Here is a 24,400-nt window from a genome sequence, read left to right on the forward strand (position 1 = left end):
ATAAATAAGTTCTACTACAATTCATCAGATTCGTTTATTTGCAAGATCAATTTGCCAAAAAAATATGCACAATGTTCATGTTACTTTGACGGATACAAGATGGTGCAGCTCATGCCATAATAATTTTTGATGCACAAACTATAGTTAAAATTTATTAATGACATCATTTTTTTTATAGCAACCTAGTAATGATTAAAAATATCAATGGTGTCAGTGTTAATCTGTTTTTAACGGTTTTTGTTATTATTGTTATTATGTGGTGACTACTTCAATCGAATTGTTTAGTCCCTCACCTGTTATGATGTCAAAGTTATTTTTAGCAACAGATATACCAAGAAATGAGCTCTCTGCTTGCTGAAAATCAAAGTACTATATGAAAAGATGTAATCAAATTCTTAAAATCATAATAGGTGATAATTTTGTGGAATTTTTTGGTGGCATAGTGACTTTATAAATTGGCGATGTATAATGTAAAAGGTTTGGGGTTTATTCCAAGATTTTAAGTCATTATGATATTTATTCGTTATTGATTCATTATGTGTGACAATTTTCGAAGTTAAGGTGATCCCAACTTAGCCATCCCCATCAATGCAGCCATCCCCATCAATGCAATGATAGATGAAATCAAGCTAGCACCGTCATGAAACACTAACGCAACCGCTCAAGAAAAATTTGGGAATTTAGACTATAAGCATTTTTAGTAATTTTAGTAATTTTGATTATTTTAGTTGTAGTTTAGATTTAAATTATGTACTTTTCTAATTTTGAATTAGTTTTATTTCGATTGTAGTTCTACTTTATAGGCATCGAAATTTAAATGCATATACTCCATCCGTCCCTGAAAATTTGTCACCTATTTCCTTTTTCGTCCGTCCCTAAAAATTTGTCACCTTTCACTTTTACCATTTTTTGTAATAGACCTCATATTCCACTAACTCATCCTCACTCATATTTTATTATAAAACTAATATATAAAAGTAGGACCCACGTGTCACCAACTTTTTTAACCCACTTTCTATTACATTTCTTAAAACGCGTGCCGGGTCAAATGGTAACAAATTATGGGGGACAGAGGGAGTATAATTTAAAAAATATTAAAACTGAAAAAAACTTGATTTATGGTTATTGACTTTATTTTATTGTGGATGTAGTGACTGAAATTGAATTGGCTGATGAAATATGGATTATTGTGGGTAGAATGAGTCTGGAAATCAGATCTTTACCGTGGTAGGCCTTAACCTAAATATTGCATATATACTCCGTGATAAATATATTATGGATTATTTCAAATTTTTAAATATTCAATCCAATCTGAATATCCTAAATTTTTAAAATTCGAGAATCTAAAATCCAAAAAATCTTAATCGAATTTTAAATCTCAATTTTTAAAAATTAGATTTTCGAATTTCGACTATTTCGCTACGTAAGTCAATATTTATAATAAATATTTTGTTCACCCTAATATATACTCCTACTATACACATACATTGACTGCCCTTTCCACTATGCAATCTGAGAGTAAAACCCTGTGGTCCCAGCCTTACCGGAAATATGACGTGGAAGTCGGCGGTTACACCAGGTTGTACCCGATGATGCTGGAGGGCTCCGATCCGCAGTGGGCCTTCATTCGTAAGGTATACCTCATAATCAGCATTCAATTACTCCTCACCTGCTGCCATCGTCACTGTGGACCCAATCTTGCATTTCTTCACAGCCACCGCCGCTGGTTCCGCGCTTTCCATTCTTCTCTACATCACACCTCTCATCGGTACATACTTACACAATTACAAATCTTAAATCCTCATACTATTATTTTATTCTAATTGTTTTCGTGTGTTGAGTTGCTGTTACAAATCTTAAATCCTCATACTATTATTTTATTCAAAGCGTCGGCAAACATTAGTTTGATATTGTCCGCTTTTGGTCAAGCCCGCACGGATTTGTTTTTGGGTCACTCCCAAAAGGCCTCAAACTAATTGGGTTGGGGTTGGACAGGAATTATATATACCTGGGTTGGGGTTGGACAGTTCCAACTTCCCTCAGACTCTTGATGTGGGATGGAGTTTGTACATAACAAATCTCCCCCTCAAACCAAATCACATCGGGACAGACGCAGTCGACACAAACATGGGTCGCGGCCCGACCCATAGCCACCTAACCCGGCTCTGATACCAGTTGTCAAGATTGTCGGTTTCGGCAAACATTAGTTTGATATTGTCCGCTTTGGATCAAGTCCGCACGGATTTGTTTTTGGGTCACTCCCAAAAGGCCTCAAACTAATTGGGGTTGGACAGGAATTATATACACCTTCCAACTTCCCTCAAATGTCCGATGTGGGATAGGTTTGTACTAACAGATGGTGCCGTTGTATATCTATGCCAGGAGCACCCTGTGAATTACATCCTCCTCGCCATTTTCACTGTCTCGCAAGCCTTTGTAGTCGGCTTGTCTTGCTCCCAAACCAATGGTCGGTTTTTCTCTCATTTATTTTTTACCAGTTAGGGTTTGGTCATAATTGACTGTCAACTGTTGCTAGCTGTCTTTTCGATTTTTTTGCATTTGTTTTTCTCGTCATCATTTCGAGTGAGTATTGATGCAATGAATTGCTATCATGACTCTCTGTTTGTAGGGAAAGTGATTCTAGAATCAGTCATCTTAACTGCTGCGGTGGTAGTGAGCCTCACATTGTACACATTCTGGGCTGCAATGCGAGGCCATGATTTCAATTTCCTTGGCCCTTTCCTCTTTGGATCCTTAGTTTTGCCCGTCGTGTCTACCTTCATTCAGGTACATTCATATCTCACTTATTCAACATCAACTATATAGGTTGTGATTACAATCTAAAAAAACATTGGATGGTGGTGCAGATTATGTTCCCTATTGGTAAGATTAGTGACATGATTTATGGGGTTTGGCATCCATAATCTTTTGTGGTTACATTGTGTATGACACCGATGATTTGATCAAGCGTTACAACTAAGCTGCGGTTTCTCTCTATTTCGATATCATCTACCTCTTCCTAAATCTGTTGAGACTGTTAAAAGATGATGATAGTTGAATTTCTTTATCTGGATATGTGTAGAAAGTTTACCTTGTGAATGTAGATGAAGTGAGGGTTGAATCTTGATTTTTGTAGATGAGTGAAGTTAAATTCTTGACAAATATTTGGGGCTCCTTATTATTCTTTCGTTAGATGGCTGTGTTCTCATGACTATATATACATAATACATGCCACATGTGCATATTTTTAGTTTATTGGTACAATGTTGAGAGAGGAAAACATTATATGAAAATTGAATTAGAAACTTCCAAATTCCAACCATGTATGTCCCGTCTGAGTTGACTATTAGTAATTGATATAGTACTCACTCAATTCCCTCCAAAAGAATTACTCCCTCCGTCCCCAATTAAGAATCACATTTTTTCATTTCGGTCCGTCCCCAATTAAGAGTCACACTTCATTTTTACCATAAATAGTAGTAGGTCTCACATTCCACTAACTCAATTCACTCACATTTTATTATATAACCAATATAAAAGATGGGTCTCACATTCCACTAACTCAATTCACTCACATTTTATTATATAACCAATATAAAAAATGGGTCTCACATTCCACTAACATTTTCAACCAATTTTTCTTTACATTTCTTAAAACTCGTGCCCAGTCAAAATGTGACTCTTAATCGGAGACAGAGGGAGTTCTATCACACAATATATCCAAAACAACTAGTGAAAAATAGAACAAATTAAATATGTAAAGTAGTATGAAAAGGTCTAAATTTGAGTCTTATAATTTTCTTATATACCAACCACACTATACTATATAGATATATATCCACGGTGGAGTTGGAAAGCACTAGCCTTGTACAGTCAATTATAGTAGCAACATGCAATATATTATTATGAAATGTGCATTATTGAAGGTTCAAATTAGCTTCGACAGCAGCCTCTCTTGACTAAACTTTGCTATATATATTCCGAATTCATTCTGTAATTAGAACATCAAAAAATTCAAAGCAGAAAGAAATAATCATCAGTGGTGAAAAATGTCGAACGAGAATGGTGATGATACTGAGGCGGCTCTTTTGTATTCATTTGGGGAAGAATACCCACAACTGCGATGGGGATATATTCGTAACGTTTACGCAATCCTCGCCGCTCAACTCATCGCCACCATCGCGGTCGCGGCCTTCGTCGCCAACGTCAAATCCGTTGCTCTTTTCTTCGGAACCAATTGGGCTGGCTGGCTTCTTTACGCACTCATCATAATAGCTGTTTTAATTGGTGAGAAACTTTATTCTTTCTTAAATACCAACAATTAATTTTAATTAGTACGATATTGTCCATTTTGAGGCATGGCGTTTACGGTTGCACATTTTCTAATGGGTTCTCTATGTCACAGTTATGGCTTTAATCTATGTCAACCTAGACAAGTATCCCACCAACTTCATTCTGCTTGCCATATTTACACTCTTAATAGGACTAATTTTTGGCCTTGTAGCGTCATTCATTAGTGGTGAGTATTCAAGTTTATATGAATCAAATAAATCATTTTTACTTTTTTCATATCTAATCTAATCTATCACCAAAACCAGCGATGGTAGTAATAGAGGCAGCAGCGGCAACACTGGCCGTGTTGGCATGTCTTACGTTGTACACATTCTGGGCAGCGAGGAGAGGCGAAGACTACAGCTTCCTTGTTCCCTTCTTGATCACTGTTGTCGTCACTCTCGGCTTGCTTGTCATATTCCAGGTCAGGGCATTTCTCATACTTATTTAGTCTTGACTTGACTAGTAGTGCGCATCTAATGTTGTGTTCGTGTCTGTGTTCGTGCAGATCTTTTTCCCATTAGGAAAAATCTCCACAATGGTGTGGAATGGGATTTTCATACTCCTCCTTTGTTCCCACATCATAATCGATGGGTATTCTTTGTTCGAACGGATGTATGGCTATTACATTTTGTCTTCAATTATGCTCTATTTGGATATCCCCCTCATGTTCTTGAAACTATTAGGACTATTAAAAGCTGTTGTTTGTAGAAATTGATTGTATTACTGCATTGTTTCTAGTGTGACATGTTGCATTGCTTTTCTTTCAGATCATTGTTTTGTTTAGAAACATAATAAAATTAAAAATATATCAATGGTGTTGCAAAAATTATGTGGCGACTACTTTAATCGAATTGTTTAGTCCTGCACCCATTTGAGGTCAATGCTTTACCAACAATTAAAGACCACAGTACCTTCGACTTGAACTCTCCTATAGAGGAGACCTTCGGTCGACATTCCTTGCATAGACCATAAGGCGGCTAAGAGGAAGAAAGGTTAAGGCAACCGTGTGGCCGAAAGACTTTTGAGGTCATGAAAATTAGATTGGTAGGTGTTTAGTATTTTTATTTGGTGTTTAAGAGGTAGCCGCCTACCTAGAAGTGGAATTGCTAAAACACCAATTCCAAACAGCCCATATTTAGATTGGCTTAGTCCACATCCCATCAATCTCATGTTTCCCTCTGATCTCTCACTTGAATTTATCTTCTACTTGCAATTTCCAAAGCACTGATCTATATATATTATATAGTTCAATACAATTAATATATTGGTTGTTACCTGTTACAATATACAATGACTGAAATGGCTTGAATTAGTTGAATTCGTATGAACGATTGGAAGTTGGATTTTTTTAATAAAATTTCATGTTCTTTCATAGGATTAAACAAAATCATGCTTGACAACATGTGCCTCTATGTGTAATATTCTCCCCGTCTTAAAAAAACGTACTACTTTTATCATTTTGGATCGTCCTCCAAAATTAAACTAAGTCTATATTTTTCAAGACGAATAGAGTGTTTGGATTGTTACAGTTTTTCTTTTGAGAGTTAATTTCAATACAGTCGCAATTTTGCAACCGGTTAAATTCTAAGTAATAAAGAATTGTGTGTGAGAGATTGGATAATGAGACAAATCATTGTAAATATTATTTATTTATGTATTTTTATTTTTTATAATAAAGTGTATACAAGAAATAATTTTCTGTATAAGCGGTGCGGAAATAGCTCGGAAATAAGTAATAAAGAATTGTGTGTGAAAGATGGATGATGAGATAAATAATTATAAATATTACTACTATATTTATGTACTTTTATTTTTATAATAAAATGCATAGATTAAAGGAATAGTAATTGTTATTCTTAAATTATGAAAATCTCTTTTTATGATTATAAAACAAAGTTATTTATTCAAAACAGTTTCAATCAAAATGGCCAGAGGGGGGAAACCTGGCTCCCTGAGTGACAAGACAAATAACCAAACCAGCTGTGCTACTTCAACAACAATTAAGAGTGTCATACATATATAATATATAGACAAACTGCCCCACCGTGGCTCCGCCACTGCCTGTATATGATGTGGCCGTTGTATTACTATTCCAGGAAGCACTCTGTGAGTTACATCCTCCTTGTTAAATTCCCTAAATTCTGTCCCACATCGACTTGGTGATGATCAAATCTAATCTATATAAGTATGGATAACCCTCCCCCTTATGAGGCCTTTTAAGGGGTGAGTGACCCATTTCTAATATGGTATCAGAGTGGGCCCAAGTCGATGATGGTTTTCTCTTTATCTCTTATCTATCTCACGAGTGGAAGACCGATGTCCTTTCCGGTCCACATCGATGATGGTTTTCTAGCATTGCCTACCCACATGATGGAAGACCGATGTCCTTTCCGGCCCACACGTGAGGGGACGTGTTAAATTCCCTAAATTTTGTCCCACATCGACTTGGTGATGATCCAATCTAATCTATATAAGTGTGGATAACCCTCCCCCTAATAGCCCATTTCTAATACTCCTCGCCATTTTCACTGTCTCGCTAGCCTTTCTAGTCGGCTTGTCTTGCTTCCACACCTATGGTCAGTTTTTCTCTCATTTATTTTTTACCAGTTACGGTTTGGCCATGATTAACTGTCAATTGTTGCTAGCAGTCTTTTCGAATTTTTTGCACTTATTTTTCTTGTCATCATTTTGAAGTGAGTACTGATGTGGTTGTAGGGAAAGTGATTCTAGAATCAGTCATCTTAACTGCTGCGATGGTAGTGAGCCTCACCCTGTACACATTCTGGGCTGCAAAGCGCGGCCGTGATTTAAATTTCCATGGCCCTTTTCTGTTTGGATGCTTAGTTGTGCTCATCTTGTCTGCCTTCATTCAGGTACATTCATATCTCAATTATTAAACATCAATTATGTTGTGATTACAATCTAAAAAAACATTGGATGGTGGTGCAGATTATGTTTCCTCTTGGTAAGACTAGTGACATGATATATGGGTGTTTGGCATCCATAATCTTCTGTGGTTACATTGTGTATGACACCAATGATCTGATCAAGCGTTACAACTACGACGAGTTCATCTTGGCTGCGATTTGTCTGTATTTGGATATCCTCAACTTCTTCCTACATCTGTTGGCACTGTACAAAGATGCTGATCGTTATAAGTGTAGAAAGTTTACCTTGTGAACGTAAATGAAGAGAGGGTTGAATCTTGATTTGTGTAGATGATTGAAGTTCAATTCTTGACAAATATTTGGGGCTCCTGGGCTCCTCCTTTTTAGGAAATGGATCACCTGTGCCATTTTCTACACAGAAAAAGAATAAGAATGCTGAGGTGACTATTTATTACATAACTCTCTCGAAAAAAAATTATTACTACCTCCGTCCCTTTGAAGTTTATTCCATTTTTCTATTTCTATCAGTCCCCTAAAGTTAGTCCCATTTCACTTTTTACCATTTTTGGTAGTGGACCTCATATTTTACTAACTTATTCTTACTCACATTTTATTACTCCCTCCGTCCCCGATTAAGAGTGACATTTTTTTATTTCGGTCCGTCCCCAATTAAGAGTCACACTTCATTTTTATCGTAAATAATAAATAGGTCCCACATTTCACTAACTCAGATTCACTCACATTTTATTATAAAACCAATATAAAAAAAATGGGTCTCACATTCCACTAACTTTTTCAACTCACTTTTCATTACATTTCTTAAAATCTGCGTCGAGTCAAAATGGAATAATATTTTGGGGACGCAGGTAGTATCATATCTAAAATGGCTTCAATTAGTAGAATTCGTGTAAATGATTGGAAGTTGGATTTTTCATAAAATTTCCAATATTTCATGTTATTTCACGTGATTAATCAAAATAATGCTTGGCAACACGTGCCTCTATGCGAAATATTTGGGTTGTTACAGTTTTGTTTTCATAGAGTCATTAGTCTAATTTCAAACAACTAGTGACAATAGCTCAAATTAGAGATATCTAATGCATCAATGTTTTTCACACATGTCCATTTTAGAGTTGACATCCTTTTGATTCTGAAAATAAGATAGTTTCAGGTCAATGTTATTTTTTTTTAGTTCTAATATTTGGATCAAAATTCGTCGATTTGATATCAATTAATTTGTAATTTACTTTGTTAACGAGAATCAAATCCAAAATACATGATACTTGGAGTATTTGATTAATAGTATTATTTTTAATTAACTCAAAATTGAAGTGTGAAAGGTCTAGAGTTTGAGTCTTAAATTATAATTTGATCATATGAGTACTAACTACTACTACAAAATATAGATATATAATTGAAAAGTAGTTACACCCCTTGTATTGTAGTACCAAAATGCAATATATTATTCTGATATTAGCTGTGCTAGCAGCCTTTCTTGATTAATTTTATTTTGACTATATATTCTGAATTCATGTTCTTAGAAGTATAACATCAGAAATACGAAGCAGAAAGCAATTCTCAATTGATCAGTGGTGAAAATGTCGAACGAGAAAGGTGATGATATTGAGGCGCCTCTCTTGTCTTCGTTTATGGAAGAAAACCCACAGCTATGGGCGTTTATTCGTAAAGTATACGCAATCTTTGCCGTTCAACTCATCGCCACCATGGCGGTCGCAGCCTTTATCGCGGACCACCAATCCGTTGCTCTTTTCTTCGGAACCACTTGGGCCGGCTGGGTTGTTTACGGGGTCATCTTAATAGCTGCTTTAATTGGTGACAAACTTCATTCTTTCTTAAATAAGAGCGTTTAATTTTAAATATGTGTCGATGCACGTCTGAACTCACATTAGTATGATATTGCTTACCGCAGTTATTGTTTTGATCGATGCTCTCGAAAACGAGCATCCCATCTTCAACTTCATTATGCTTGGCGTATTTACACTCCTTATAGGACTACTTGCTGGCCTTGTAGTGTCATTCATTAGTGGTGAGTGAGTATTGACTTTGAGATGAATCAAGTAAATCAAATCTATCATTTTTACTTCTTTCATATCTAATCTAATTTAATCTATCAACAAAACCAGCGATGATAGTATTAGAGGCAGCGGCCGCGACACTGGCCGTGGTGGTATGTCTTACGTTGTACACATTTTGGGCGGCGAGGAGAGGTGACGGCTTCATCTTCGTCATTCCCTTCGTGATCACCATCGTCGTCACTCTCGTCCTGCTTGTCATATTCCAGGTCAGGACATTTCTTGTACTAGTGTAGTCTTGACTTGACTAACGGACATCTAATGTTTGTGTTTGTGCAGATCTATTTCCCATTGGGAAAAATCTCCACAATGTTGTACAATGGGCTTTTTATACTCCTCCTTTGTGCCTACATCATAATCGATGCATATACTTTGTCCACTCGGTACGACCACGACCAATACATTTGGGCTTCGGTTATGCTCTACTTGGACATCCTCTACATTTTCTTTCAATTATCTAAAGTAGTAATTAAATGTATTGGTAGAAATTGATTGTATTATTTCATTGTTTTTAGTTTGATACTCCCTCCGTCCCACCAAAGATGTCACACTTGTGGGACGGCACGAGATTTTAGGAGGTTTTATTTTGTGTGTTAAATGGTGAGAGAAAATATAATTTTTATATTCATGTGAGAGAGAACTTTTTCTAAAAAGGGAAATGTGACATCTTTTGTGGGACAAACTAAAAAGGAAAGTGTGACATCTTTTGTGGGACGGAGGGAGTATATTGCATTGTTTTTCTTTTAGATGATTGTCTTGTTATTACTCTCACATTCTATTAATTCAATAAACTCATTTTTTTAATAAAATTAATACTCACTCCATCCCACAAGCATATGCACTCTTTTCTTTTTAGTTCGTCACTAACAGTACTTTTAATTACTTTTTTCTCTTTACATGTCTCTTGTCTTACCAATTTGCATTAAAAACCGTGGCGAATTCAAAATGCATATTCTTTAGGGACGGATGGAGTACTGTATAAAAGTTAAAAATGAGACTTCATTCCACTTACCGTTTCATCTCATATTTCTTAAAATCAGTGCCCGAATAAAACTAACACTCATATTCATGGAGAAATGTAGCAATTAACTCTAATTGATTAAAAATATTACTAATGTTACACCAGATTCGTTTTTGCGAGACCATATATACTCAACTTGGTATTAATCAATATCGCATCATTAGTTTCATCTTCGCCTTTCCAAATAATACCATGTTCATGTTACTTTGTCGGATACAAGATGGTGCAGCTCAGGCCATAATAAACTATAGAAGCACACACCTATATTAAAATCAATGACATCGGTTGTTTATATATAATAGAAACATGGTAAAAATTAAAAATATATTAATGGTGTAATTGTTAATCTGTTTTTAGCGGCTTTAGTTGTTGCAGATATTATGTGGTGACTACTTTAATCGAATTGTTTAGTCCCTCACCTATTACGAGATCAAAGTTATTTTAAGCAAGATATATACCAAGAAATTATGTAAAGCTGTTATCAACTTCTTAAAATCATGACAAGTGATAATTTTGAGGTCTTTATTAGTCTATGGTTTATTACATGGTGGTGGCCTTTGGTATGAAGTTATGGTGGAGATTTAGGGAACAAGGATCCTTATGGGCAGAATACATGCTACAAAAATACTGTCACTCCTCTTCGCCGACGGAGGTCAGACCATTGCAAAGAAGCAGCCCTACGTGGAGGAGAATGCTCCAAGCCAGACAAAAAACTCAGCAACACTTAAGATGGTCAATTGGAGAGGGGACGGTGGACTTTTGGGATGATATTTGGTTGAAGGACCAGCCGTTAAGAACCCTTTGCTACCCGGACGCTGGGCTGCCACGCAGAGCCGGGAGGGATTTCTGGTTAGATAACCTATGGGACGAAACACAACTTAGAGCCACGCTATTACCACTTGGCGTGGAGAATGGTTGTGGATAGAATTATGGCTGTCCCAATTGACGTAAGTGCTAAAGATGCCGCGAGATGGACCTCTACACCGCATGGTAACTTCTCTACATCCTCAGCTTGGAACCTAATTAGACACCAGCAAGAGAGGGTGGAAGTGTTTGGATTCATCTGGAACCCAGCTATTTCACCTTCAATGTCAATTTTTGTGTGGAGACTTCTTGTTAACAGGATACCGGTTGATGCAAAATTACAATGGGGGAACATCCAACTAGCGTCAAATTATAGATGTTGCAGGCTAAATTCTATAAATAGGTCATTCTAGAAAAATGCTTCCATCAATAAGGTTTTTTTTTTTTTTGCTTATATTACTGGTTGTTGCGCATTCTAAGAATGCGTATTTGAATACAGATTCTAAGAATGCGTAACTTAGGTGAATTCGCAACACATCAGAAAAGTCAGAAAAGTCAAACTAAACACGCATTCTTAGAATGTGTATTTTAAATACGCATTCTTAGAATGCGTGTCTTACTTGAATAAAATTGGAGCAATCGCATTCAGAAGAGAAACACACAGACGAGATTCACTCCGATTGCATTCTGGACTCTCTTGCTTCTTCGCCCGCCGCCGCCTCTCTCCTATCCCTGTTTCCCCTTTGCCTAGGGTTTGTGCACTCTTTTGTAATTGTTTTTTTTTTTTTAAGAATTGAAACAAGAATGTGTGCATTATGAGATTAAGTTTGTAATTGTCTTTATTGTGCATTGTCAGTTGATGATGAAGCTTCGTTTTCAGTATATTTGAATTGATTCTTTAATTGAGATTTGAATAGCAAATAGAACAAGCTAGTTCACTTCATACATGAAACTAATGGTGGAATAGGAAAGAGTAAAAAAAACAATCTTTGAGTTTCATTGTTTGAGTTGAGGAGAAAAAATTTCATGGATTAAAATCGTATGTATTAAAATTTGGTGTTCACAATTTTAGCTAAACAAATATGTTACTGAGTAGTATGTCTTTGTGCATGTTCAAGTTTTTTTTTTATCTTCATTACTTTTTAAATACTATTTTTTATAGTTAAGTAACTATAAAATACTATATATATTTATTTCTACTCAAGTTTATTTTCTGAGTTTTATAGTTAATGTTCATTTTTAACATAATCTCATTAAATGTATAAAAATAAGACTGTTATCCCTATATTTGAATCAGTATTTTATTTCTTAGTATTGATACTAAAATATGTAATGATAAAAAAAATACATTGTATAGTCATTCGTATAGTTAACTTAGTGCAATGCTAACAAATTTTAATTAATGTATATATAGCAATGGCATCATCATCAACTGGACCGTCTCCTTTGTATTGTGGTCCCGAAGACCCGAGCGTACTTTACTTGCAACCGCATCACATAACTGAAAGCATAATCTCTGGGAATGATACCGACACCTTTCAACCACGCAAATTGGATAATAACATTTTTCAAGCTCCAATGCATGACCAAGTGTTGGGGCATATAGAGCGGATGGGTTTTGGTGGCGTGTACCGTTGTGGAAAGCCGAAAATGTTGGACGCTTCACTTATTGGGGCATTGATTGAGAGGTGGTGTCCCGAGACACACACGTTTCACCTTCCAGTTGGTGAAGCTACAGTGACCCTTCAAGATATCGAGATGCTTTGGGGTTTAAGGGTCGATGGTGAACCAGTTATCCTTACACAAGTGAACCACACGAGAGAGTACTGGGTGGATACGTGTTTGTCGCTTTTGGTTATAGAACCTAGTCAGACTGAATTGAAGTTGGGGGGATTTAATGCCACTACACTGAAGGATGTTGTTAGACACCGTCTTGACGACGATCTACTCGAGCATTATTACATGCGGCATGCACGTATATTTTTGCTACTCCTACTAGGTTGTTTGATCCTCCCAGACACTTCGGGGAGAAAAATTCCCTTCCACCACATTCTATTACTAGATGACGAGAATCAGTGTTCACAACTAAGTTGGGGTGCAGCAGCGCTTGCCACTTTATATCACTACCTTTGTGAAGCTTCGTGTCAAAAGCAGAAAAATATCGGTGGCCCATTGGCCCTTCTATAGATGTGGGCTTGGGAGAGGATACCCAATATTCGACTCGAGATTGTTGATAGGGTTGAGTATGATAGTACGACACCATGTGGAATAATGTAAGTTACATCTTTATTTTTTATCATTAAGTTATCTATATCGCGTGTTTATAATATTTTTGTATTGTTTTGGAATTATTAATTGGAGGGGGCGATTGAATGTGGGTAGAGCCCCGCAACATGTCCAAAGTTATTATAGGGAACAATTGGCTCATTTGCATGACAATCAGGTGCTACTTTTAAAATATTTCGTAATCTTCTTTGTTGAATATTTTTGTTTTATTAACCTTTTTCTTCAGTTTATTTGAGAGCCGTATTTGGATCGTCGTCCTCTACCAGAGGAGTGCATGCGTGGGATGGATGTTTGGGGATGCACTAACTACCTTGTTTGTTTTTTTATTGTGGAGCCGCATTTGGGTCATCGAGTTGCACGACAGTTTGGAAACCCCCAACATATTTTTTCTAATGAGACTCAATTCACAATTATGAGAGATGGGAAAGTACAAGGCGAGGTAAGTCATCCGTAAACTGGCTAACTCATCATGCTTACTACGTTCAGTATTGGAGGAACCGGGGAGAAATAGAACAACATGTGTATCCAAATGCCTTGAATACTGACTACATGAATTGGTTTTGGAAAATCACTGTCACTTACATTACTAGACCCGGCATCCATGGCCAGCCAGGCATCCATGAGACTGCCTCTACACATATGATGATGGTAATAAAAAAAATTTTGTCGTTTTTATAGTGCATTATCAGTAGAATAATGTCTTTGTTCTGTGCAGTTGGAGACGTTGGTCAATGTGTATCACTGCCTTAGCGGATCTGAGACGGCATATCATCAGGACATCCAACGTGCTATGAACATGGTGTCGACTTGTATGACAATATGTGGGGAGACTGAACGTCTTGATTTTGTGCCTACCCAACGATCAGCGATTGACACTACAAGACCAATCATTCACAAAGCTAGGCGCGAAGGACGGCCAGGTGTCCGTATTGGCATCCAGGGTATAGACGGGATGCAGGTTTATCGCAGATGGGCGGAGGATGCAGTGACCCACCGCGTGCTTCTTGGCATGCTGGATCAAGTTCACAGATGATGGGTGACGAATGTTATTCTGATGTTAACCTTGATGAATATTTTGGAGTGAGATTACACACAGGAGGAGGATGAAGCTGAAGTGGATGACGATGCTGAGGAGGATGAGGCTGAAGTGAATGATGATGCTGAGGACGATGAGGCACATGAGACAGCTTGGCGCGAGTCACGCACAAAGGCTCTTCATGAGTCCAGGGTGGCTTCTGGTACAGCTTCTAATTCTTCACTCTCCACTAAAGGATTGGCACGGAATATAACAAGATTCTTTACTAGGATAACATCCTCGCGTACATCCAAAGGGGTAGCTGCAAACAAGTTTACACCAAGTACTTACAAGTAGATTGTAGTTGTTTGTTAGACGTAGACATTTGTGATATTTAACTTACCTACATTTTGTTTAATTTCTAATCCATTTTTCTACATTTGATTTCATCTCTAGCTTAGTCTAATTTTTTTCTTTTTTGATATCATATTTTAATATTATCAATCGTTATATACATACCAAGTATTAGCTAGTTTTTAATTGTATGGTGTACACGTTCAAAGACTATTCAATCTTAAAAATCATAAAATTTAAGCGAATATTAGTACTACTATTTTCTGTTCACTCTAATAATGGTTTAATCTTCCACAATTTGCCAAACGAGATTCTTTTTTATAAGTTAATAAAAAAACTCATTTGTGTTTTTAAATGAAACAGTCAATTAGTAATATTACTACAATTGAAACAAAAAATAATGTGCAACTACAAACCAACCTTATCAAATAGTAGTAAATAATGTCCAACTACAAACCAAATCAAAATAGTAGTAAATAATGTCCAACTACAAACCAAATCAAAATAGTAGTAAATAATGTACAGCTACAAACCAACAACATCAAATAGTAGTAAATAATATTCAACTACAAACCACAAACAATCACAGAGTGCGCCCTGTTTTGCAGTTACGCCTGTCATGCTCTACTTGTCTACAGATCTTGCAACTCCTCTGTCGCCTAGGTTGATCAGGTTCATTTTCGTCCATCTGGTTCCGTATTCTTGCTTTTCTATATCGACCGCGAGAACGAGGAACAAATTGCCCTACTGAACACTCCAATGTCCATGGTGGTATCTCCCAATAGTCATGGTGCCTAAGTGAACGAAAACCAAAAGAATATTGTTTCACCCAATTTGACTTCAAATAGTTCTTACACACAAGGCGTAGAATGTTATCTCCTCGATCTCTGGCAACTGCCACAACGTGAGAACAAGGCAACCTCCACATCTGCCATTTCCCACAACTACACCTTTTTCTCCAATGCTTGACCTCATATCTGCCCTCATGGATGTTGACTCGTCTTACCACATGTTTTCGGCCTGTTGCATCATTATCATTCAATTTGTCATGCGCCCATGGGGTCAAATCAGTTTGGCATTGTGCCGCTTCTAGTGATCTTGTCTGGAACCATTTAATTGTTCTCCAAAATGTCAAATCGATACAAGCCCTAATAGGTAGATCTCTGGCTCCTTTCAAGACGTTGTTATATGCCTCCACCATGTTCGTCGTTGCTTCACCCCATCTACGACCTTTGTTGTATGCCATTGTCCATTGCTCTGCATCAATACGCCGAAGGTACTCAACTGCCTCTGGACTAACATGCCCTAGGTGGCGTCTTTTCCTAAAATATTTTCTCTCCTTTGTGGCTATCCTCATTTTCCACACTAGACTCTTCACCCTTACACCCTTGTGATGCTGCAACACATTTTTTCGTACATGTACTAAGCAAAATCGGTGAATGCCTCGTGGCGGTTGTTCCCATATATCAGACTCCATTGCATTCAGCATTCCTGGGTGTCTATCAGATATGATGCAAACATCTCTATCGCCTTTCATAACATGAAGTTTTATTAACTTCATAAACCAACTCCAACTATCACTTGTTTCATTATCAACAATTGCGTAAGCAACGGGTAAACACTTCTTGTTTGCATCAAATCCAACAGCGCAAAGAAGTTTACCTTTGAGCCTTCCACGCAAATGAGTTCCGTCAACTGATAGCACTTGCTTGCAAAGCTGAAAAGCCTACACACACGGCCCGAATGCCCAAAATACATACTTGAACAACTTTCGTGTCTCGGTACTACGTTTTTCATCATGATGCCACTCAACAATTGTACCACGGGTGCGCTTCTGCAACTCAATCATATAACTAGGCAAATCTTCAAATGATGACTCCCATCCACCAAAAGCAAGCTCTATAGCCTTCCTCCGAGCATACCATGCTTTCTTGTAGGATATTTCAACATGATACTTTTGCTTCACATTCTCAATAATGGAGTTAGGCGTATACTCGGGGTCCTTTAGAATATGATGCTTAACACACAAAGCCACCATATCTGATGATACGTTGGCGTGGTCCCTGGAGTTGGGATTATCTACACAAGTATGTCTATCAGTCCATTGTCTGATTTCACATTTGCGGTCGTGCTTCCTCAATGTTGCTCGAAGTTTCCAAATACAACATGTTTGATTCTGTCGTTTCCTATTTGTGGTCGTGCTCCCCGCCTCTTTGGGTGGCTTCAGAGTTTTGCATTCCACATTCCACTTTGTTGGTTTACTTTCCACCACGTAGTATTCTTTTGTGGATGACTCCAAATGCCACAAAGTAACAGCAGTCTTCAATTGTAGCTTGGTATCAAATTTGGTTCCTAACCCAATCCGTGTAGGATTCTTCTCATCCCAAAACCAACTGCTAGATTCAGAATCATCATGGTTATTTTCATAGTAATTACCTTCTGTCATCGGTAGAGTTCGAAAATAAGGTAACCCCGGATGCTCATACTCCTGCTCACTTTGCGGGACTACTGGGACATACCTACAAGGCACATTCAATGTCTCATCATCATATGCATCTTGGGTTGCTTCTGATTCTTCGCTCAATTCAGGTGAGGTTGTTGATTTTTCTGCCACAGAGTCTTCAGATTCCAAATCGTCACTAACTTCAATATGGGGAGATAATCCACCATCCCCAAAACCAGGCCCATCATCCCCAATATTAGCCGGCTCGTGACTAACTTCATTATGTCCAGATGGCCCATCATCATATTGTACTCTATCTTGAACTTGTCGTTGTCCCCTTCTAGATTGATAGACAACGACCGTCTGTGCAGTACGTTGTCGTGCTAACTTAGCTTGATAGTCAACAAATAACTCAATTTGACCTGATTGAATAGCTGTTGCAAACATATCCCTCATATATGCATCGCAAAGTCGAACTCCCACAAAGTTATATCCATTACCCACTTGAATTGCATGTTTCCATGTCAAACTAATCATATACTCATTCACATTGATTCCAATACAATCACATATTCTGTTAACCAACTCATTGTATGGAACAAACTCATCTAATACAAGGTATGCATTTGTCACGGGTGGCTCATAAGACAAACCAATTCCTCCAATTTGTACTATTCTTCCATCCCAATATAAAAGGATACAAATAGATTCCGTGTCCATAATCTTGTAATACATACACAACTTTATCTCAAAATTTAAATAATTAAAAATAAACTATAGGGAACAAATCTTACAAATTAACAATTCAAAAGACACTACATACCAAATCTTAGTAGTTAATAACACACATTGAACATACAATTTATACCAACAACCTAAAATTTTAATTTTTAGCTACAAACCCTAAAATCACAATTTTCACCATAAACTATGAATATAATGCTAAATTAAGAAGAAAGCACGTAACTTACCTTGAGGGAGAAACAATTAGATGAATTTGGGCGATTTATGCAAGAATCGGACGAAAAGGTAGCATTCTTGGAAGGGTGATAAGTCGTATTCTAAGCCTTGGTTACTGGTCAGTATGTCGTGAAATGCATGTATTATCTGCAAAACAGTTGCTCAAGTGTGCAGGATTGAAGGATCCAAGTCAGTAGGAGACGATTCGGGTGACGCAAGTGAAAAGGGCGCCAGAAGGGTGCGATACTGACCAGGATGCATGCCAGAGAAATGGCTCGAGATGGAGAAGGAGGATAGCTGGGATGATCATTGACAAGGGCAAAAAGGTCAAAATGCGGGGGAAGTCTACCCTAAAAACAAGGGCAAGCCTCCCTATAAAAGAAGCCACTTGGAAAGAGAGAACGAGTTCGGTTCGCAGTTCGACAATCACACTTAGTAGAATTCTCTCTAGAAGATCAATCCTTCAGCATTATCCTACCTCTCGTTCCTCGCCACAGCCATGGTCACTTGACGTCCAAGAGTCCGCCGGAGAAGTCATCAGTCCACCGTTCCAGCCAGTTATCATAGCAGTGTAGTAGTATCATCGCCCGGAGTGGCACAAACAATCTTAATCGCTTTCTTAGTTTAAATTTTACTTGTTTTCATCGTAGGTTATTTGCAAACACTCATCGCTGTTGCACTTTTGAAGTACTTTGTTATTTTCCAACATTTGCATTATGAAGTTTTTATTTCGCATGTCACTTTGGTTCGAGTTTGCTTCATTCTGCCTAGGAAAGTTAGATTTAGTCATTGCTTTCAATTTCTAAGTGTTTTCTTATCGAGAGTTGTTGATTCGAAGTTGTAGCTATGTTTAGACAAGTTTTCGTGCATGAGTTTCTTTTCTGCGCCGTGATTACCACCTTGCATGTCAGTCAGTAGAAGTAAAGTTGCAGTTTTACCGTTTAATTTAAGTTTAAGCATTTTAATCGATGGATCTTGAGTTTGAATTTATGAATCTGAAGTTTTAGTTATGGTGTCTGTGTTCATATGATTTTTTTCAATACTTGGTGAGGAAGAAAACGTCAAAATCAACTTTATTGGACCACTTTTACTTTTAAGTTACTTTTGCTTTTGTTCCCTACTTTTCAGATGTACTATCCAGACCTGTCAGAAAGCCCCCAGCCATCAGATATACCTTGTTGTCTAAATTTCCTCTTTTAGTAACTGTCTACTTTCCATATGTCTCTGAGACACCTTGTCCCCTATTTTCACGAACACTCCCACATGTCTGTTATTTTCATGCCTACTAATCAGTAGAGTACCACATTTATTTCTTGTCTAGGTAAAATCTCAACCCAAGCGTGGTAGCTAACCAAAACACCCAGGAAAGTCACCGCAGTTATCAAAACGTGTCCATCCTCGTGGGATTCGACCCTTACCTCCATTATACTAATCAGTAGAAGTGGATTGAGGAAACTTGTTTGAGGCCAGGTCCCGGTTATCGTACCAACGACTCAGCTGGGTCGGGAATCTCTTCCTGATCAGTTGGAAACACTCCAATTACATACGAAAACCCGAAAAGGAAAGGAAGCTCTGGGCCATCAAAGGGGTTCACTAGAAGAGGGTTAAGAATCTCGTCTGTGTGTTTCTGTTCTGAATGCGATTGCCCCAATTTTATTCAAGTAGGACACACATTCTAAGAATGCGTATTTGAAATACGCATTCTAAGAATACGTGTTTAGTTTGACTTTTCTGACTGATCTGTTGCGAATTCACCTAAGTTACGCATTCTAAGAATGCGTATATACGCATTCTTAGAATGCGCATGAAGAGAGGGTTTTTGCACGTGAGTCGTGAGCACGTGTCCCTCCTTTCAACAAGATTTATAATTTTCCCACTAATGCAACAAATATTACTAAGTATAACCGGAAAGAGCGGGGTCGAACCACAGGGACTATGGACCTACCCGAGATCGATTCTATGACACAAGCGGAAAAGGGGTCGGCTGCTGCCACGCATTCATTGAGTGGGTTAAAACTCTAATCTACTTGACCTGGCGGAATTAAACTGGACTCTATTTACCTGACCTAGGGGATGGGAAAAGTACGGACACTTGCAACTTGTAAACTAGAGCTAAACTGACTAGAACAACTGTAACAAAAGGAACATGCTTAAACTTTCCCAAAATAGGCAGACAAAGATGCAAAAACAAGTGGGGACCATTTTTCCTAAACAGGCTGGGGCTGGCAGAAAAGTTGTGAGAAGCAAAAAGCAAAAGCAAAAAGCAGATCTGATTTTGTAACTAACTCCTACTTCATCTTCTCCAAACAACCAAGTAAAAACAGAGCATGGAACATAGCTTCAACACCATTGACGAAATAAAACAGAGCATGTTTCAAAACGAGACGTAAACACGAAATTCAAGCTAGAACTACCAGATCTATGCTACTGGGTCAAGCAGAAAGCGAAATGAACACAGATTACCTTAAATTCATCACCTAAACTATTGGATCTCAGAAATCGAGCACGTGAACAACTAAATCTCAACCTCTAAACTACTGGAAATCATGTAAACAACATGGATCTAAACATCTAAGCCACCAATTATGAAAAACATCCAAGAAACATAAGTAAATAGCATCATCAACATGAAAATAAACACCAAAGCTTCATAAAACTGGAAATAAGTCGAGATCCAAAGGTGGAGTCGTCAATTCCTCCGATGAAACTACAGATTTAAGCCAAGAAAGCAACAAATTATCTAAACTTAACTAAGATAGCGGTGGCGTTAAGCGCCTATGAGAGCTTCCTACCTAAACTACGATAGCGTTAAGCGCTGCCTCTTCATTGTGGAAAGCTTCTATTTATAGAGTGGCTTTAACTTCAACCTTAAGGCAACTTATTGTCGGTATTTGACCATTTTACCCTTGCAATAATTGAGGATCTTCATGTCAGCACGCCATTATGTCTCCTAAACCAGGTAGATGACTTTTTCTGCGCTTGAGCTCCATCCCGTCATTCTGTCTCCTTGACCAGGTAGATGACTTTTTCTGCGCTTTTGCTCCATTTCTACTCTTGTCGTCAACTTCCTGATTCTCCTAGGTCCGAGCGATGACTTCAGGTATTTTACTCCAAAATCAGCTATTTTGCATCTGCCAGGTCAATTAGCACAAACTTCTGGGTCCAGCAGATTTCTGCACACTTACGCTCAAAATTTGTGCATTATCTCCCCCAAAAGCATATAATATCACCCAAAACCAATGCATGAAACGAGCCTTATCAAACTGCTCACACTTAAATCATACTTATCCTCAAGTATAAAGATAAGAAAAAGGAATAAGCCAAGTTTCAATGCATGGTTTTCACTTGACCGACTCTAAAGAAAAGAAACAAACACAAACTCCTAGACCTAGACGCAAAAGGACTTAGACAAAGAAAACAGACACGTACACACATACGAAAACACATTGACACATAAATGCATAAACTGGTTTATCTTCTAGCAGCCATCCCCACAAGATTAAGGTCAATCCAAGAATCTACAGTCTCTGAATCTTCCCCTTCTCTTCTCCTACTTCATTTCAGCTTGCCCTCAAGCAAGTTTGATGAAGTGGAAAAAGTGTTTAGTGTAGAATAGACACAACCAAACAAAAACAACACAAACTTCTCACACTTAGACCAGGCACTAGGCTAAGTGGGAGAAGACACATAAAACAGAAACCAAGATAATATATATACAGTAAAATCAAAACAAAACATTCATAAACACAGAACACATATTCAAAACACATAGACTCACAAAACATACGCAAACCGTACAAACTTCTCCCACTGAGATGGGAAATATACGGACACTTGCGACTTGTAAACTGGAGTTAAACTAACTAGAACACCTGTAACTGAAGGAACATGTTTAAACTTTCCCAAAATAGGCAGACAAAGATGCAAAAATAAGTGGGGACCATTTTTCCTAAACAAGCTGGGGCTGGCAGAAAAGCTGGAAAAAGCAAAAGCATGCAGCAGATTCAGATCTGGATCTCTAACTACTTCCTACTTCATCTTCTTCATGTAATCAACTAAAAACAGAGTAAAAATAGAGCATCAAACACCATTAACGAAATAAACTGATCATGCTTCAAAATGAGACGTAAATGCGAAATTCAAGCTAGAACTACCAGATCTACGCTACTGGGTCAAGCAGAAAGCGAATTGAACATAGATTACATTCCATACGTCACCTAAACTATCGGATCTCAGAAATCAAGCACGTGAACAACTAAATCTCAACCTCTAAACTACGGGAAATCATATAAACAACATGGATCTAAACATCTAAGCTACCAATTGCGAAAAGCATCCAAGAAAAATAAGTAAATAACATCATCAACATGAAAATAAACACCAAAACTTCATAAAACTGGAAATGAGTCGAGATCCAATGACAAAGTTGTCAATTCTCCCGATGAAACTACAGATTTAAGCCAAGAAAGCACTAAGCTATGAAATCAGCAACTTAACTAAACTAAGATAGCGGTGGCGTTAAGCGCCTATGAGAGCTTCCTACCTAAACTACGATATTGTGGAAAGCTTCTATTTATAGAGTGGCTTTAACTTCAACCCTAAGGCAACTTCTTGTCGGTATTTGACCATTTTACCCTTGCAATAATTGAGTATTTTCATGTCAGCACGCCATTCTGTCTCCTTGACCAGGTAGATGACTTTTCTGCACTTCAGCTCCATTTCACCATTCTGTCTCCTTGACCAGGTAGATGACTTTTTCTGCGCTTTTGCTCCATTTCTACTCTTGTCGTCAACTTCCTGATTCTCCTAGGTCCGAGCGATGACTTCAGGTATTTTACTCCAAAATCAGCTCTTTTGCATCTGTCAGGTCAATTAGCACAAACTCCTGGGTCCAGCAGATTTCTGCACACTTAAGCTCAAAATTTGTGCATTATCTCCCTCAAAAGCATATAATATCACCCAAAGTCAATGCATGAAACGAGTCTTATCAGCGCAACACCTAGTAATAGAAGCAAAAAAAAAACCCTATTGATGGAAGCATTTTTCCAGAATGGCCTATTTATAGAATTTAGCCGATGTTGCAAGAATCCGAGGATTGAAACGCGTGAACATCTGTTTATTCAAGGTGAAGCGGCCAACATAATTTGGAGCCATTTCTCATGCTGGTTCGCTGATGCACCACCATTCCCGAGGGGAGGGACTGATATTGAGCAGCGCATTCGTTGGTGGCATTCAAATCTGGGGGGAAATAAGGGCGACAATGGTAGCATGTTGATTCCATGCTTGATCCTATGGTTCATATGGACCGAAAGGAACAATGTTATTCATAGGGGAGTCAAATTCAGCTACGAAATGGTGAAGGAACGAATCCATAATCATCTTCAATGGGCGATTTTGGCAAGAAAACTAGAGCCAAGACAGTGGAAGGGAGCAGAGCCTATAGTGAATTTCTTATTCCCTCGCCCACGGACAAACAGGGCAACGTCTTCTATCATCATCCGATGGTTCCCACCACAGACAAATTGGGTTAAACTTAACACGGATGGAGCGTTCGAGAGAACTACCAACCAAGCAGGAGGAGGGGGTATCATTCGAAACAATCAAGGAGGAATTTTGGAGGGATTCTCATATTTCTTTGAGGCTCACTTAAGTACGGAGGCAGAATTGCGAGCTCTACTAAGAGGGATAGTTTTGGAAAGGAAATATGGTGATAAAGTATGGATGGAGGTGGATGCACAGGAGGTTGTTGGAATGGTCGAGAGAGGAGATCGAGGGCCAGCGGAGCATCGACACATCATTACGGAGATCAGAAACAATCTTAGAGGGTGCATTTACAAAACAACCCACATTCCCCGGGAAGGAAATAAGATTGTTGATTATCTTGCCAAACAAGGGGGGAGAACAATGTTCAGGAGCTCTTTCGGACAGGAAGATGCCTCGCCCTTCATTAAGGCCTTGGCCCGCATGGATCAGCTCGGATTACCAAACTTCAGGGAGAACGATTGATAGTCAAGTTCGGTCGAGGAGGCCATCTGGTTCGTAGTCAAGATGATTGATATGACCTGTTTTATCCCGCAACCTGCACCATTAGATTAGGTAGGTGTTGGGTCTTGGTAGACATGTCCTCTTCTTACTCTTCTGGTGTAATTGCTAGATTGTCGTTTTTCCCAGCACTTTAGGCCAATTTGTAATTTTCTTTTG

General features: G+C 38.1%; 4 protein-coding genes and 1 pseudogene across 4 annotated transcripts; all 5 read left to right on the top strand.

Moving 5' to 3' along the window:
* Window positions 1-1,505: 1,505 nt before the first annotated feature.
* On the top strand, window positions 1,506-3,058 carry LOC125197755 (annotated as a pseudogene).
* Window positions 3,059-3,996: 938 nt separating this feature from the next.
* LOC125218144 (protein LIFEGUARD 3-like) lies at window positions 3,997-5,161 on the top strand. The gene is made up of 4 exons (XM_048119750.1): window positions 3,997-4,287; window positions 4,406-4,519; window positions 4,599-4,756; window positions 4,841-5,161. Exons 1-4 carry the CDS (start codon window positions 4,050-4,052, stop codon window positions 5,048-5,050), a joined length of 720 nt encoding a protein of 239 aa, XP_047975707.1. The 5' UTR covers window positions 3,997-4,049; the 3' UTR covers window positions 5,051-5,161.
* Window positions 5,162-6,412: 1,251 nt separating this feature from the next.
* Window positions 6,413-7,552, top strand: LOC125218151 (protein LIFEGUARD 2-like). Its single transcript, XM_048119764.1, has 3 exons — window positions 6,413-6,441; window positions 7,051-7,208; window positions 7,285-7,552. The coding sequence occupies exons 2-3, from the start codon at window positions 7,089-7,091 to the stop codon at window positions 7,513-7,515; spliced, it is 351 nt and encodes a 116-aa protein (XP_047975721.1). The 5' UTR covers window positions 6,413-6,441; window positions 7,051-7,088; the 3' UTR covers window positions 7,516-7,552.
* A 1,241-nt stretch (window positions 7,553-8,793) lies between these two features.
* Window positions 8,794-9,915, top strand: LOC125200716 (protein LIFEGUARD 3-like). Its single transcript, XM_048098461.1, has 4 exons — window positions 8,794-9,056; window positions 9,154-9,270; window positions 9,368-9,525; window positions 9,596-9,915. The coding sequence occupies exons 1-4, from the start codon at window positions 8,822-8,824 to the stop codon at window positions 9,806-9,808; spliced, it is 723 nt and encodes a 240-aa protein (XP_047954418.1). The 5' UTR covers window positions 8,794-8,821; the 3' UTR covers window positions 9,809-9,915.
* Window positions 9,916-12,557: 2,642 nt separating this feature from the next.
* LOC125197771 (protein MAIN-LIKE 1-like) lies at window positions 12,558-13,328 on the top strand. The gene has a single exon (XM_048096334.1). The coding sequence runs from the start codon at window positions 12,558-12,560 to the stop codon at window positions 13,326-13,328; it is 771 nt and encodes a 256-aa protein (XP_047952291.1).
* Window positions 13,329-24,400: the final 11,072 nt, after the last annotated feature.

The sequence above is a fragment of the Salvia hispanica genome, chromosome 1 (assembly GCF_023119035.1).
Source record: "Salvia hispanica cultivar TCC Black 2014 chromosome 1, UniMelb_Shisp_WGS_1.0, whole genome shotgun sequence".
NCBI classification, from domain to species: domain Eukaryota; kingdom Viridiplantae; phylum Streptophyta; class Magnoliopsida; order Lamiales; family Lamiaceae; genus Salvia; species Salvia hispanica.